This window comes from Salvelinus namaycush, chromosome 26 (genome assembly GCF_016432855.1).
Source record: "Salvelinus namaycush isolate Seneca chromosome 26, SaNama_1.0, whole genome shotgun sequence".
Classification (NCBI taxonomy): Eukaryota; Metazoa; Chordata; class Actinopteri; order Salmoniformes; family Salmonidae; genus Salvelinus; species Salvelinus namaycush.
Genome location: NC_052332.1, coordinates 23,862,087 through 23,879,200, shown reverse-complemented (window position 1 = coordinate 23,879,200; position 17,114 = coordinate 23,862,087). Strand labels below are relative to the sequence as shown.

The following is a 17,114-nucleotide window of genomic DNA, read 5'->3' as shown; positions in this document are numbered from 1 at the left end:
GTAAGCACTGTGGTATGCAGAACACACAGATAACAAAGACATGGCCAGCGCCTGCCTGCCTGCCTGCCTGCCTGCCTGCCTGCCCGCCCGCCCGCCCGCCCGCCCGCCCGCCCGCCCGCCCGCCCGCCCGCCCGCCCGCCTGCCTGCCTGCCTGCCTGCTCAACTCTTTTATTTGAAAGTCTTTCTTGAGAGGATGAAATAACAAACTCCAACACAAGTGCTCTTTAGTTCTGAGGATTGTTCCTGGCACGGCTTCATTTGATCTAATGAAGACAGCGTGCCATTTTGTGTGTGAAACATGATATTTACATGTAATATGACAAAAGAAAGTCAATATGTCTACGTCTACAGCAGCAAAGATACGGAGGGGTGAGTTGTCACCCAGCCACCTATTCACATTCTGGCTCCAACATAATATGAGAGAACAACTTTTCCCTGGAGTGAAGAGGGAAGTCAATAGTCACCTGATGTTGTGTCTCTGCTCTTTCTCTCTCCTTCCCTCTCTCACTCTTACTCTCAGCATAGTGGTTGATAATGAATGGAAGATAAGACATGCCTGTGCTCTTTGTCCTATGTGGCAGGGGTGGAATGATTTAGCAGCACCATCAGCTCACCTATCGCCCTACCACATCCACTCAAGGGTAGGGGTGAGACTTGTATGTATAGGCTGTCTGCTCCAGTCTAGAGTAGCTGCACTGTGGCCCAAATATTGTTTTTACAGGTAGACAGACAGAGCACCTCCTCCTCAACACCATTCCACCTCTGTGGAAAGTACGCCTGAAAGCAGACGGTCCCGGCTAAGTGTTTAACCACAGGTGACAAGCCCTCCAGACTCTCATTCTGCCTGCCTAGAGAGTGTATATGGTGTCGCGCGTCAGAACTGAGGGGGCTGAGGTAGTCTGGTCGGAAGCAGGAAAAACATGACAACTCTGAGGTGTCAACAAACAGTAAATCACACTTTTCATTTTCTCAGTTGGAAAATCTGTGAAAAAAATGCTACAACAATACAAAGACTTAAATGAATCTAGATCATGCCTTTAATACATACGTACATGTGTGAAATATAACAAATATAAGCACCAACAAATTACTATTATTATTTATGTTTTTGGAACCCAACTGGGCATATTGTTTTTCAGGGTATACATAGTGTCATAATATTATCTTAAATTTGCCATCTTAAAGGCCCAGTGCAGTCAAGAACATTATTTTACTGTGTTTTATATATATTACACACTATGATGTTGGAATAATACTGTAACCTTTTGAAAATGTTGGTAATGCCCATTTAGTGTATGAGCTGTTTGAAAAGACCACCTAAAATTTCAGCCTGTTTTGGTGGGATGGAGTTTTGACCTGCCTGATGAAATGTGCTAATAATAGACCAATAAGAAAGAGAGTTCCAAACCTCTCTGCCAATAACAGCTAGTTTCCCCCTCTGCATTAAGACTGCTCCCAGACAGTCCTAGCAAAATATATTGCTTGAGAAATTGCTCTTTGCTAAGAAGTCATTTTTGTTTATTGTTGACTATTTGGATGTAAAACAATCACAGGTACTTAACTGTTACGCAGAACGTATTTGATACTGAGATAAAAATGGCTACATTGGACCTTCCACATCCTCCATCGTATCTCTATTGCTAGGACTGTTGGGTAGTTTATGTAATGGATCCTAATTACAATCATGGCCCTTAATTTGACTGGTTGTTTTAAGCACACCACTGTAAGCCTGAGTATGAGTAGATATACCGCTATGAACTCTCCACTAACTTCTAAACACTGTTTTCCTTCTTTTTCCCCTCTCCCTCCCTTTCTCTCTCTTCACTGTTCATTCACTCACTCCACTCTCTCTTTTCACCTCTCAACTCATTCTCCCTTCCTCTCCGTTTTTCCCTCCCTCCTTCCACATTAAATCCAGACATATCCCTATAGATTAATGTATAAAATACTCAAGACAGCTCCACAGATCCTTGCTCAATGCCAAAGCACACAACATGACTTTAACGGGAGCATATATTCCTACTGCAGACACGGTGGTAGGTACACACTCTGTACATGCAGTCCATGACAGCTAGCACTGTAAACATCTGAAGAAAGCAGCCATGCAATCAAAAGCAGAACCCAGAACAAGAACAAATATTGTCTTGCGCTGCTTCCTTTTGATGTCATCTATCAGCTGAGTAAACATCAGAAACACAACACCAGATCAATAGCAAATCATGTGCTATGTAAGTGCAGGGCTTTAACATAAACTCTAGTGTGTGTGTTTGGTGTCTGCTTGACAAAAACAGCGGTTAAGGAACCTTTGGGTCTGCCCATGCACTGTGCCCTTCCATCGCTCCACCCCTCCGCCCACAACATTGTACCAATTCCTTCCACCTCTCTGCTTCCTGTCTGAGGCTGAACATCATGGCACCTTCCCCTAACCTGTGCAGAGTGGCTAACAGACGTGCTGCGCTGCTACTGTGGCCTTCTGGCCTGCAGCACACTGATCATCAACGAACTCTGTGGTTGGCGCCTGTTAAGGGGACAGATGTAGTAGCACGCTGCAGGCTGGAGGTGGGGAAGATCCCAACACATCTATGTCTTAGAAACACCTGATAGGAAACCCTATAAAACTGTGATGATAAATTCACCTTTCTACTTCTGTCTGTTTCTCTGTGGGTTTTGTGTGTGTGTGTGTGTGTGTGTGTGTGTGTGTGTGTGTGTGTGTGTGTGTGTGTGTGTGTGTGTGTGTGTGTGTGTGTGTGTGTGTGTGTGTGTGTGTGTGTGAGCACCCATGCAAAGGCCAAGTCACTTTCACTCTCTGATGAGAGCAAAGACTTCAAACGCTTCATCAAAGCTTGTGATCATTTTTAAATTGACTCATAATAGCTCAACCGGTATTTGTCAGATATACACTGTAGATAAACACTTAAAAACACGTATTCTTATTTTAACCAAGCTATAATAGGGCTGCATTACCATTGCTGAAATAACATAGACAAATACTTGTTTTAAAACGGCTTAAAATTAAATGTTTTTTATGGAGAAATCACTAGTTTTGTTTTTGATCAGTGTTCCTAGATGGACTTAAAGGTCATTAAGGTTAATGATTTATTTAAAAAATGTACAGATCATAAAGGAGCATTAAAAAATCTGAAATCAACAGCGATGTTATTGTGAATAACCACATCAGCTCTCATGACTAATTCACATATTTTTTGACTGAACTTACAAGCAATAAACTTTTTGACAAGGGTATAATTCAACTCAGGACACATTTCAAGAGATTTTTAGTTAAATAAAGTTGGCCAGGGACGACGACTCTGTTCTTTTGAGTCCTTGATGGCTGTTTAACAATAATACTCAAGTGCATGGATCATCAACTAGATTCTTCTTTGAGCTGATGGTCGGGGGGCTAGAACATAATTACAAATCATTTGCAGACTGCAAATTGACCACAAGAATCCCAAACAGATATAATATTTGACTAAAACATAATCATGCCAAACCTTGCTTATATTTGTATACGATCACGTGTCTCTCTATTATGCGTGGGAACAGATTTCCAAAATTAAACTCAATTGGAGCTTATTTCCTGGTGTTCTTACCGTTTTTTTATGTCCAACAAAATACATGTATTTTTTTTAAAGAACAAAACGTACACCCATGTCACGTCCTGACCATAGAAAGCCTTTATTTTCTATGGTAGAGTAGGTCAGGGCGTGACTAGGGGGGTTAGTCTAGTTTATATTTTCTATGTGGGGTTCTAGTTAGTTTTTTCTATGTTGGTGTTTTAGTATGATTCCCAATTAGAGGCAGCTGGCTATCGTTGTCTCTAATTGGGGATCATACTTAAGTAGCATTTTTTCCACCTGTGTTTTATGGGATATTGTTTGGAGTTAGTGCAGTTTGCACCTCTGTAGTCACGGTTTGTTTGTAGTCTTTGCTTTGCTATAGTTTCACTTCTTTCATAAATTATGTGGAACTCTACATTCGCTGCGCCTTGGTCCGACATTCATTATAACGAACGTGACAACCCAAGGGGGGCCCCAGGCCCGGATTTGTGAAACCCTGCTTTAGTGGACAGTTTAGTGGACAGACTCTCTCTCTCTCTCTCTCTCTCTCTCTCTCTCTCTCTCTCTCTCTCTCTCTCTCTCTCTCTCTCTCTCTCTCTCTCTCTCTCTCTCAGTATAAAGGAGTAGGATCTCTGGCTAGGAGGGCAGAGCGACCTTCCTCTCTGTGTGAATTATGAGTGTGATCTGTTCAAATCCCCACAGAGACTGTTTCCGCTTCAAAAGAGCGGCTGTACGCATCCTGAATACTCTCAGTCCCACAGAACTGAACCGACACCTTCTCACACTCACTCAGCCTGCAAAACAAACAGAACAGGTCCTGAAGTGCAGGAATAGGAATATTCTATAGGAATAATCTGTAGGAGTAAATTGTCAGCTAATGTAGAGGAAAGCACATTTTGAAACCGGTCAATGCAAAACAAATGTTCAGCAGTGCAGCAGGAACGAAGCGGTCTTAGAATGGTGAAAGATGAAAAAAGCTGGTAAAAAATATTGAATGCCCGAAGCAAAACTCCTCCAATGATAAAGCAAGCAGGAGGTAGAGGTCAAGGTTTGAGGTTCAAAGTTCAGTGCAGCCCTTATCAATAAAGCTCTCCTGCTACCTACATGGCTCAAAACACAAATAATTAATGAGTGTTTGAGCGACTGCCATCTCTGTTTAAAGCCCCACCAGCAGCAGTTTGTGATCAGTATTGTTATGAGAGCAGAAACAGGCTGGGACTGGTGTGATACAGCATATGATCATCAGCATTGATGTGCACAGCTTTTCTCTCCCAGAGTCAGAGAGGTATTTTAAAATTGCCAGCAGAGCAGAACATTAATGCTTAATGTACAGCAGCACAGATATTCTATGAAAAGTGGCAGTCTAGACTTCAAGGCACTTAACTTTCAGTTTAAAAAAAATATACAAATTAATTTGCAGCTGCGCTCATAATTATATTTCAATTTTTTCTCTCTCTTGTACATTTGGTTCTGATGCCAGCAGGGAGGGAGGTAGCTGGAGGGGAGGCACATTTCCTTTGATTTGAAGGAGTAGTGAGGCTTGGGGGGGTGTGGGGGAGAGAGTGTCAGGGAGAAAGAGCGAGAGCTGTCACTTTAAGCCATTAACTTTCGCTATAAACCTCCTCCAATAAAAATGACAGCTGCAGCCCCCTCTCAAAAGGATAGCAAAACTGGACGGTTGTAAAAGCCAAACTGGGCCAAGGCGCTTTGGGCCAAGCCGCTTCCCTCCTCCCAGCAGACACACACCCACTCCTGGTATTACCTTTGTTCCTGAATTACTGCCAGGAGAGGAATGCAGCCTGCCCCCTCCACCCTGTCTCCCACCTTCTGCCTCTACCCCCCCCAACCATGAATCTCACTTTCTCATCAACGACCATGAACTTCATGGGTGGGAAGACGAGGGGTGGGGGGGTTACCTTCTGTTCCTGAAATAGGCTACCCCCTCAAACAAACACAACAACAATAAAGTGAATATCCTTGACTTGTAGAGGTACTAGGAATAACATAAACAACTTCAGTAACAGGTGGCGGGACACACTTAGAAGAGCAGCTCATCAATAAGGCCCATACCAGACATTGTTGCATACTACTAGTATTCTTTAGATTTAGAGTGAATAAAGTCAGGGTTGAGTGTAACACCAAGGCCAATGCCACGCTGGCATCCACCAAAAGGTCTCTGTCCAATCTGGTTCCATCAAATAGAAAAATGAATAGTTAACCAATCCCTTAAGAGCAGGGATCATCAGCTAGAATCAGACTCGGACCAATTATTTCTTGAGCGGATGGTCAGGGGGCTGGAACATAATTACAAATCATTTGTAGTCTGCAAATTGACCACAAGAGGCCCAAGCAGATATGATATTTGACTAAAACATTTTTTTTGCTCTAAAAACTTGGGGGGGCAAATAAAATCCCCCACGGCAGCCAGTTTGGAAACCCTGCCTAAGAGTTCATCTATATTTTTCTCACCATCACACAATCACAATCATTGTCATGCTACAAGCAATACTTGTTATTTACATTCAGTTAGTTCCATTAAATCAACAATTCAACATAAACCCATGTGAAGCTACAGACAATCTCCTGACCTCAACTGTGTCCACACGCCGTTGAAACAGTGTCACAACCCTCATGTTACATAGTATACATTAGGATATATGAGGTCAGTTATCCTCAGTTATCTCTCGTCATAGATAACATAGTACATCTCAGTTATTACAGGATCTGCTCTATAGAGCAGACAGGCTATTTAATGCCGTATCCCTTTCTCTGTTTTATAATACACAAAGCTAAATACAACCCATCTCCCAAAATCCATCCTTAGCTGGCAAAAGACACTCTACATTTCAGAACATAGTTTCTTGGCTCATTGTGATAGCCACGCTCAAATTCCTTTGACAAAATGAAGACATTGTCTGTTTTCAATGTCACCGCTCCATTCGTCACAGCTTTAAGTGAGGAGGGAGAAAAACAGAAAAAACATGCTCCAGCGGCTAGCTAGCACCCTAGAGAACATACCGTGCCAAAAGCAGGATGTAATCATCACAGCCAACAATCAATCCATGACTGTAAAATACTCTAGCTGTCATTTCAAACAGTGGCATGTTTGAATTCCTAATGCAGCACAACTCTAGATAATTACATAGAGCAGCTAATCAATACATTCAAGGGCTTATCAGAGTTGGTGGTGTCCTTGAAGTGCGCAATTAACAATCAGAGCGTTAGAGTGAGTTTGGGGAAAGTTTGTATTTAAATCCCGAGTTAAGGGCCGACAAATCAAGACCTGACGAAAAATGGCTTGCTGATACAGCATGTTGAAACAGTGTAGAGTGATAAAAACCTTGGCTGTACTAAAGAAGCATAGAGAGATGCTGATTAATAAAACACTTCAACTATTACACTGCTATTACACTTTTATTTCAACACACACAGGCTCCATGCTATGCTGGGTCTGTTAAAATTTTGGGAAAAATCTAACCGTAATTGATTTTAATATAGAGACACGGAAACTACAGTAGGCCTGTAAATGCAACCTGTCATGTCTATGTGAAAGTTGGCATGGTGATATGTGAGATGTATGTCTGATAAGTCATATAAAGGCCTGTGTGGTCACAGTGCCAGTGATCAGGTGTGTAATTAGATAGAGATATCTCAGAAGTCCCTGTGCCTCTCATCTGTGCATATTGGCGGTGGCGGGCAGGCGGGCTGATGATGTGTCAAGGTGTAACATGAGGCGCCCCTGAAAGACCTGCAGACACAATAACACGGCTGCCTACAGCTCTCAGCTATGTCTCTGCTACATGGGACAAGTTGTGCTCTATACAGTTCACCAGACATACAGTAGCTGAGTATTAATGATTTACACCGTAAGTGTGTGTGTGTGTGTGTGTGTGTGTGTGTGTGTGTGTGTGTGTGTGTGTGTGTGTGTGTGTGTGTGTGTGTGTGTGTGTGTGTGTGTTTAAGGGACTTAAAATACGCTTAAGAGACTTAAAATACCTATAAATCCACATTCTAAGTTGAAATAATATAAGTTATAAGTTGTTTTCTCATATAGTTTAGGACAAAAAGATACTAGGCCTAGACTATATATTGCTAATTACTACTACATGAAAATAATGCTAATTAAAATCATTTTCATCATCATTTTCATCATCATAATTGACTGCTGTAATGAAAACGGGTACAGTGCTGAAGCAATACAATCAATTAACATAATTCTGAACTGCAAAAGAAAACGGGTTATGTGAAAAACAACTTAACAACGAATGACCAAAAATGGCCTTTCATACCCATGCTCTTAACATGTTGTAGCCATAAGACGGATAACACTCAGCATTATCAATAGAATAAAAACCATATTGTATACATTTCAATATAGTGTACATTTCCATACATCTACGTTTATAATCATTACTTAATTGCTTTAAAAGAGTCAACTTTTTATCGAATAAAATAAATCAAATTGGGCTTGTTATTGATAAGCAATAAGTGCAAAATGGATTTTAATTTCCGCAACAACATGAGTCTAAACACCAAATCATTCCAACGCCCAGTATCAACTTTCTGAGTTGTCTCTCGTGCTCGAGTTGGACCCTCACCCTCTCATCGTTCGAACCCCTACTCATACACGACTTCAAAACATTGGGTGGAAACAAAAATACAAACCGGGCCAATAAATTGGGTTTGCGACGAATACATGGCATATATTCAATTGCGCAAGGCTACATTGTCTAGCACGCTTGCCTCTTCAAACAAATACCTCTAGTAAACGTCGGCCTATTGCCTACATTTGTATTCTCTGGCTGGTATTTACTCAAGGAGTGTGCAGTCCATTTTGAACACTTTCAGTGGCAGGCTATTGTAGCCTATTGTATCGACTCCATTGCGCGTAGACTAATGTACTTACTGTAAAAACGGTATACTGGTAGTCTACCATGAACAACAGTTCGCTACCAAAGGTAGGCTATGGAGGTTTTTACGTATATAATAAACTATTTCCCAAGTGCATATGCAATGCAATTTAGTCAGGTTTGTTTCCCTGCCGGGTAAATGTAGATTTTCAAATAGCCTACCATACAATTTTGCATTATAGCCTCCTTAGATTAAATTAAATTAGCTGGAAGTGCCATAAAAATGCTAATCGACAATAGTTTGCAGAATACTCAGATATTAAATCTACTGAAAGAGAGAGTAGGCTATAATTTTCCTGAATGAGATGTCACCCTAATCAATCGAATGTCATCAGCTCTGATAGGAGTGTGGTACACGGCAGAGTAGCAGCCGCTTATATTTAACAAGCCTGGCGCGACTCAAGTTTCTCTCTCTTTTCAGTGAAACATAGGCTACGCTGAGAAAATGTTTTGATATTTACAAACAAGAAGTCTATGTGTCTTTCCATATATTGCGCATAACGTAACCTAAACATTATTATAATTTTACATGAACGCAATTAGGCTTGCCTACTCATTTCTGACGCTTCAAAATGCAGTGCATAAATGACACCATTGCTCGTCAGCATTGCGTGAGTCTAAACGTTGTAACATTGTAATCTCAAACACCCATATTGCAATAATATATATATTTTTTTAATTGATGAAAAACTTACCCAATGACATGAAAGGTTTGGTTTCCATGTCTGGTGGGTTAGCTCATGCCAGCTGACACGACCGTGTGTGAGTTTTCAGGCGGGGATCGATGGCGTTATACTAAAAGGCTGGAAAGATGGCTCCAGGGCAGTAAAAGTGACAGTCTTTCAAAAGCGATGTTCGATAGAGTAAAAATGCACCTATAGTTTCTAGTTCTGTTAGCTCACTCCTTGCGCTCCCTCTCTTGGGCTAGGTTTAGAACTCCAACTACTGGATCCGCACTGCAATAGGGACCCACGTGAGGGGGACTCGCACCAACGCAAGCAAACCGCAACGACACACGAGAAAGGGGGAGTGTAAAAGGAGTCCCTTGTAGGACTTTTAGTTTTGGAAGCCAACGTGTGAAACGTGTTAAATAAGCAGGCCTAACCTCATATAGCTGTCAGTTTAGCATCGGTCCATAAAAAACAGAATTGCTAGCCGGTATGAAACCAAGCTCTCCAAGATAGTATTTACTCACAACTTGGCATCTCAAATAACTTTGAATTGAGTCAAGGGGAGAGTAATTGAAGTGGCAATTTTCTTACTCCTTCTGTAGTGTCTTAATAGATGGGTTGAAACTAGCATTCCTCAAGTGGATTCGCACATTTTCCTTGTTAATAGATGGGTTGAAGCTAGCATTCCTCAAGTGGATTCGCACATTTGCCTTGTTAATAGATGGGTTGAAGCTAGCATTCCTCAAGTGGATTCGCACATTTGCCTTGTTAATAGATGGGTTGAAGCTAGCATTCCTCAAGTGGATTCGCACATTTGCCTTGTTTGAGTTTGAGTTTATTTTATTTTTACAGGGACAGTGCACATTAATCAACGTTTCAGTAAAAGTGCCGGTTTTAGCCAGCCGGCTAATTTTCAACCGCAGTCCCTGGGCAGGTTATTAAAAACAATTACAATATAGACAATAGCAGCATGGAACAAGACGTAGCATACAGACAGAGCAACATAGAACAAAAAGCAGCAAGACAAAATTCATAAAAGCAACAAAGTGTTTCCACACCTCACAAGTTACAGACAACAGACATGGAAAGCGGCAACACACAGCTAGGGACCATGTTCACAAATCTGATTGACCTTTAGCCATGTCTTCAAGCATTTTGTGAAAGTGTGATATGTGGTGCAGTTATGTGTGTCTGATGGCAGTGTATTCCAGACATGGGAAGCTCTCACAGAGAAAGCGGATTTACTAAAGGTACTTTTCCTTAGGGGAACTATACAGTCACCTCTCATGGCAGACCTTGTAGATCTGCTGCCATATGTTTGGGTTTTCTGTTTAACAAAAATACTGAGTGGAGGGGGAGCCAAGCCATTTAGGATCTTGAATACAAGACATGCGTCGGTGTATTGCACAAGATTTTCCCAACTCAGGAGCTCATGCTTTCTGAGGATGTGACAGTGATGATGGCTATTGGGCTTCCTATCAAGCACTTTGAGAGCCTGTTTGTAGACAGACTGAATAGGTCTTACTGTTGTACAGCAAGCTTGGGCCCAACTAGTCAAGCAGTATGTTAAGTGAGGGAGTATCATAGATTTGAAGTACAGTTTTGCTACCTCTGTAGTCAAACAATTTCGTATAAATCGGAAATTAGCTAGGTTGAATTTGGTTATTTGAATTACCTTTTTCACATGCTTTTTAAAAGAGAGGTTGGAATCAAGTATGATGCCAAGGTACTTAAAATCAGATACCACCTGGAGCTTCTCCCCTGACACATAGACATCTGGCTCAGTAGCATCTGTTGCCCTCTTTGTGAAGAACATGCAAACAGTTTTTTTCACATTGAGATGCAAACACGAGTCACTGAGCCACTTTGTAACCTGGACCATTACAGTAGTGAGTTCTTGTGCAGCTTGTTGTTTGCTCTTTGCATGCACATATATCACTGTATCATCTGCATACATTTGAACTTCAGACCCAGTACAGACAGAAGGCAGATCATTAATGTACAGGCTGAACAGGAGGGGCCCCAGTATTGACCCTTGGGGCACACCCACATCATAGCTAAGAGTGGGCGACAGCTCATTGCTCACTCTGACACACTGAGTTCTGCCTTCAAGGTATGATTTCATCCATCTCAAGGCATCGGGGGAAAAGTTGAACTTGGACAATTTTGTGATGAGAATCTCATGGTTAACAGTATCAAAAGCCTTCCTTAGGTCCAGAAACACAGCCCCAACAACGCCCCCTTTGTCCATCTTGGACTTCACATTTTCCAGAAGAAAGCAGTTGGCCGTTTCTGTGGAGTGTTTCGCTCTGAAGCCAAACTGCATGGAATGTAATGTGAAGGGGCTGTTGTTGAGGTGGGCAATCAGTTGTTCTGCTACACACTTTTCAACAACCTTTGACACCACAGGTAGTATACTAATGGGCCTGTAGTTACTCACGTCAGCAGGGTCGCCTGATTTAAAGATGGCCGTTATTATGGCCGACTTCCATACCCTTGGAAACACCCCGAGACCAATAGATGTGTTGGTGACCTTAGTAATGGGGCCAATGAGTGACTCTTTGTAGTTTTTAAGAAAGGTAGAGTCCATCCCAAACACATCTTTGGCTTTAGAGTTCTTTAGTGAGCTAATCACCTTGTCCACCTTTGACTCAGAAACCTCCCTTATGATGAAGACAGGTTGAGCATCATTTACTAGCACTGAGCCCAAGAAACCAGTGGAGGGGTTCTGTGTCAGTACCCTGACAGAGTCACTAAAGTAGGAATTGAAGGCTATTGCTATTTCGACTGCATCCTGTGTTAGATTGTTATTCACCATGATTTCTAGTCTTTTTGCAGTGTTACTATGGTCTTTCCCTGTTAACTTTTTTAGATTCTCCCAGATCAGTTTAGAATTTCCCTTTGCTTCACCAATTATGTTAATAAAAAAGTTTGCCTTGGCCTGTCTGATTTCTTTCATCACCTTATTTCTCAACATGGTAAACCTACGTCTGTCATGCTCTAATTTGGATCTTAGGGCTATTTTTAGATAATAATCTCGTTCTTTCATCAATTTCCAGATTTCTCCATTTAGCCAAGGAAGAGTGCTCTTTTGGCCAGGTTTGGATTTGATTTTCTTTAGGAAACCATTTAATGTAGTCTGGATTGTGGATAGAAAAACTTGACTATCAGCTTCCACGTCTGCATAGGACAAGAGATCATTCCAGTTAATTCCCTTAATTGCGTTTTCAAAATAGCTTAGGTATTCTTAGGTATTCTTAGTTGATCAGGCTTTCTAACAGTAGAGAGGTTAAACCTGCTCTTAGACAGCTTTCTGGCTATAAGTGTCAGATTATGATCAGATAGCCCAGTAACCATATTGAATGATTTAGTCACTCTCTCTGGTTTATTACTGAACACCAAATCAATCTGTGTTTTAGAGCAACAAGTCACCCTGGTTGGCCCTTTAACTAGCTGTGTAAGGTCAAAGGTATTAGTGATCCGTTTGAGAGTTTTCCTACAACACTTGTCTTCATAATTAATGTTAAAATCTCCCATTAAGATGACCTCTTTCCCAAAATCACATTCCCTAAGCATGTTATTAAACTGATCAAAAAACACACTTTTGGTGGAAGGTGGCCTATACATTCCAATGAGGGTAAAAGACATTTGGGGAGACAGTGTAATGTTCAGGCCAATACATTCTAGTTCATTATCACATGACCACTCAATTTGTTTACATCGGATATGTTCTTTAATGTAAATCATCACACCCCCTCCTCTTCCTTCAGTCCTGTCTCTCCTGAAAACATTGTAGCCAGGCACAATCAAAGCAGCAGATGGAGAGTTTTTATGGAGCCATGTCTCTGAGAGGCAGAGAAAGTCAAGGTTGGAGTCTGTGAGTAGATGTTGAATTTGATCACTTTTTGGAATGACACTACGAATGTTCAAGTGCCCCCCTAGTAGTCCCTTGGGCTTAGCTCGTGGGTCCCAGATGACTCGAGAGTGATTGACACATTGAAAAAAGTTAAATTTTCTGTGTTTTCTGACGGCTGGGTTTAGGCCGTTTTGTTTCGTTTTGATTAGGGGCAGTTCGGTAGCGCAATTAACAATCCCTCCCGCCTGCACTGGATGCGGGGAACTAATTAAAACAGCTTGCGTACCAGAAGCAGAGTCAGGGATCGCATATAGCGACTTTGGTATGTTTGAAGAGTCAAAATCTATCCTGGAGCCGGGTGAGTCGAGAGAAACCATAGGACCATAGCACTCACCCACTTCCACAGCGGCGACGATCAGTGGACGAGGCCATCCACCGCTTTCCACTCCGGTGCGTATCGCTGGCTCGGTGATGTTGGGCCCAGGATTGAGTTGCACATCCCCGGAGAGCAGGAGGGTAGTGAACAGGTAGTTTAACAGTTTCCGATATGTTTCCAGATGGGTTGTTAATAGATGGGTTGAAGCTAGCATTCCTCAAGTGGATTCACACATTTGCCTTGTTACTAGATGGGTTGAAACTAGCATTCCTCAAGTGGATTCACACATTTGCCTTGTTAATAGATGGGTTGAAGCTAGCATTCCTCAAGTGGATTCGCACATTTGCCTTGTTAATAGATGGGTTGAAGCTAGCATTCCTCAAGTGGATTCGCACATTTGCCTTGTTAATAGATGGGTTGAAGCTAGCATTCCTCAAGTGGATTCGCACATTTGCCTTGTTAATAGATGGGTTGAAGCTAGCATTCCTCAAGTGGATTCGCACATTTGCCTTGTTAATAGATGGGTTGAAACTAGCATTCCTCAAGTGGATTCGCACATTTGCCTTGTTAATAGATGGGTTGAAACTAGCATTCCTCAAGTGGATTCCCACATTTGCCTTGTTAATAGATGGGTTGAAGCTAGCATTCCTCAAGTGGATTCACACATTTGCCTTGTTAATAGATGGGTTGAAGATAGCATTCCTCAAGTGGATTCACACATTTGCCTTGTTAATAGATGGGTTGAAGCTAGCATTCCTCAAGTGGATTCGCACATTTGCCTTGTTAATAGATGGGTTGAAACTAGCATTCCTCAAGTGGATTCGCACATTTGCCTTGTTAATAGATGGGTTGAAGCTAGCATTCCTCAAGTGGATTCACACATTTGCCTTGTTAATAGATGGGTTGAAGCTAGCATTCCTCAAGTGGATTCGCACATTTGCCTTGTTAATAGATGGGTTGAAGCTAGCATTCCTCAAGTGGATTCACACATTTGCCTTGTTAATAGATGGGTTGAAGCTAGCATTCCTCAAGTGGATTCACACATTTGCCTTGTTAATAGATGGGTTGAAACTAGCATTCCTCAAGTGGATTCACACATTTGCCTTGCATACACCTATTGTAGGCTATAATCCAGTCAAATCAAGGCAGTGGCACGGCCATAAACATCCATAATAGGCCTATTGAAAATGAGTACATTTGTCATATTTTAAGTATAATGACTCTCAAAGGGAGTCTAAAGATTAAGTAATACATAGAATGACAGGGCTTGAAGAAATGGTGAAATGGGGTTACAGTAAGTGTTATTTTCCCACAACCTACTCTGACTGTCTTTCCACATCCACTGGCATCAACAGCGTTCATGAGCCATCCGCATGGCATATAAAAATCTATGTATTTATTGCAGATGCATAAAAGTTGAGGCACACTTGCACAGGCCCGGAGCTACCTATACAGCAGCATGATTTACATAACTCCCATTGCATTAGAGCACAGAGAAGTAGGTAATTTGTTCGTCATTGTTCCCCAGCTATGCTGTTTTGGGAATGACAGCATCCTATCCCTCACCACATATGCTGCACACGTGGAATAACCATGTATTTATATACATTTCACAAGAGTGAAAAATACATTTTCACTTGAGATTACATTTCACCCAGAGAATTGTTGGAGGCAGTTTTGGCAGCAGAATACTATAGCAGAGCAGCACTCTGTTTTCCCCCCTTCAAGTCCCTCCTGCCCAATATAGGAAGGGAACATTGTATCTGTATGAAGTCCTGAAGCCATCCTCTAGGCCTGTGTGGAGAGGGCTCCTCATCTCATTGAGTATTGAAGGTGTTCACCACATTTGTACGGAGGCGAGATACATAATTAATGCAATGCATGGCACTTTAAAGATCAAAGCCAGTTGTGCAATAAACCAAAAGCAAGTGTGACTGAGCAACAATTCAAGGTGTGTGTGTGTTTGTGTGTGTGTGTGTGTGTGTGGTGCCTGAATGTGTGAGGCAAGAAGGGAGTAATGGGAGAGTTCATGCATACCATGTTACACTTTCTATAGACTGAAGTGTTTTTTGTTTCTTTTGCATGGACAATGTGTAATGTACAGTATATACAGTGCATTCTGAAAGTATTCAGACCCCTTGACTTTGTCCACATTTTGTTACGTTACAGCCTTATTCTAAAATTGATTAAATCGTTTTTTCCCTCGTCAATCAACACACAACACCCCATAATGACAAAGCAAAAACTGTTTTTTAGAAATGTTTGCAAATGTAATACAATAAAATAAAAAAAAACTGAAATATCACATTAACATAAGTATTCAGTCCCCTTACTCAGTACTTTGTTGAAGCACCTTTGGCAGCATTTCAAGCTCTGTCTGGTTGGATGGGGAGCATTGCTTCTCAACTATTTTCAGGTCTCTCCAGAGATGTTCGATCGGGTTCATGTCCGGGCTCTGGCTGGGCCACTCAAGGACATTCAGAGACTTGTCACAATGCCACTCCTGCGTTGTCTTGGCTGTGTGCTTAGGGTCGTTGTCCTGTTGGAAGGTGAACCTTCACCCCAGTCTGAGGTCCTGAGCGCTCTGGAGCAGGTTTTCATCAAGGATCTGTCTGTACTTTGCGTCGTTCATCTTTCCCTCGATCCTTACTAGTCTCCCAGTCCCTGCCGCTGAAAAACATTCCCACAGCATGATGCTGCCACCACCATGCTTCACAGTAGGGATGGTGCCAGGTTTCCTCTATACGTGACGCTTGGCATTCAGGCCAAAGAGTTCAATCTTGGTTTCATCAGACCAGAGAATCTTGTTTCTCATGGTCTGTGAGTCTTTAGGTGCCTTTAGGCAAACTCCAAGCAGGCTGTCATGTGCCTTTTACTGAAGAGTGGCTTCCATCTGGTCACTCTACCATAAAGGCCTGATTGGTGGAGTGCTGCAGAGATGGTTGTCCTTCTGGAAGATTCTCCCATCTCCACGGAGGAACTCTAGAGCTCTGGCAGAGTGACCATCGGCTTCTTGGACACCTCCCTGACCAAGGCCCTTTTCCCCTGATTGCTCAGTTTGGCCGGGCGGTCAGCTCTAGGAAGAGTCTTGGTGGTTCCTGTAACGAACGTCGTCGGGAGAAGGAGAGGAGGACCAAGGTGCAGCGTGGTAAGTGTTCAACAAAACAACAAAAACGACAAACGAACAGTCCTGTAAGGTGACGAAAAACACTAAACAGAAAATAACCACCCACAAACAAAAGTGGGAAAACAGGCTACCTAAGTATGGCTCTCAATCAGAGACAACGATAGACAGCTGCCTCTGATTGAGAACCATACCAGGCCAAACACATATAGAAATATATAGAAACATACAAAGCAATCTACGGTCAGGGCGTGACAGTTCCAAACTTCTTCCATTTAAGAATGATGGAGGCCACTGTGTTCTTGGGGAACTTCAATGCTGTGCCTCGACACAATCCTGTCTCGGAGCTCTACGGACAATTCCTTTGACCTCATGGCTTGGTTTTTGCTCTGACGTGCACTGTCAACTATAAAGACAGGTGTGTGCCTTTCCAAATCATGTCCAATCAATTTAATTTACCACAGGTGGACTCCAATAAAGTTGTAGAAACATCTCAAGGATGATCGATGGAAACAGGATACACCTGAGCTGAACTTCGAGTATCATTTCAAAGGGTTTGAATACCACTGTAAATAATGAATTTCTGTTTTTGTCATTATGGGGTATTGTGTGTAAAT

General features: G+C 42.1%; 1 protein-coding gene across 5 annotated transcripts in view; it reads right to left on the bottom strand.

Moving 5' to 3' along the window:
• The window catches only part of LOC120021279 (retinoic acid receptor RXR-alpha-A-like), a 154,425-nt gene that overhangs the window by 132,466 nt on the left and 4,845 nt on the right, over positions 1–17,114 (bottom strand). For 3 of the 5 annotated variants that reach the window (XM_038964956.1, XM_038964958.1, XM_038964957.1), the window contains exon 1: positions 9,166–9,415. The exons of 1 other annotated variant lie outside the window; for it this stretch is intronic. In XM_038964956.1, the coding sequence (XP_038820884.1) occupies positions 9,166–9,193 (28 nt within the window). In that variant the 5' untranslated portion in view covers positions 9,194–9,415. Of the gene's footprint in view, positions 1–9,165; positions 9,416–17,114 lie in introns of those variants that run through there. One more of the 5 variants, XM_038964959.1, reaches the window with a different exon arrangement.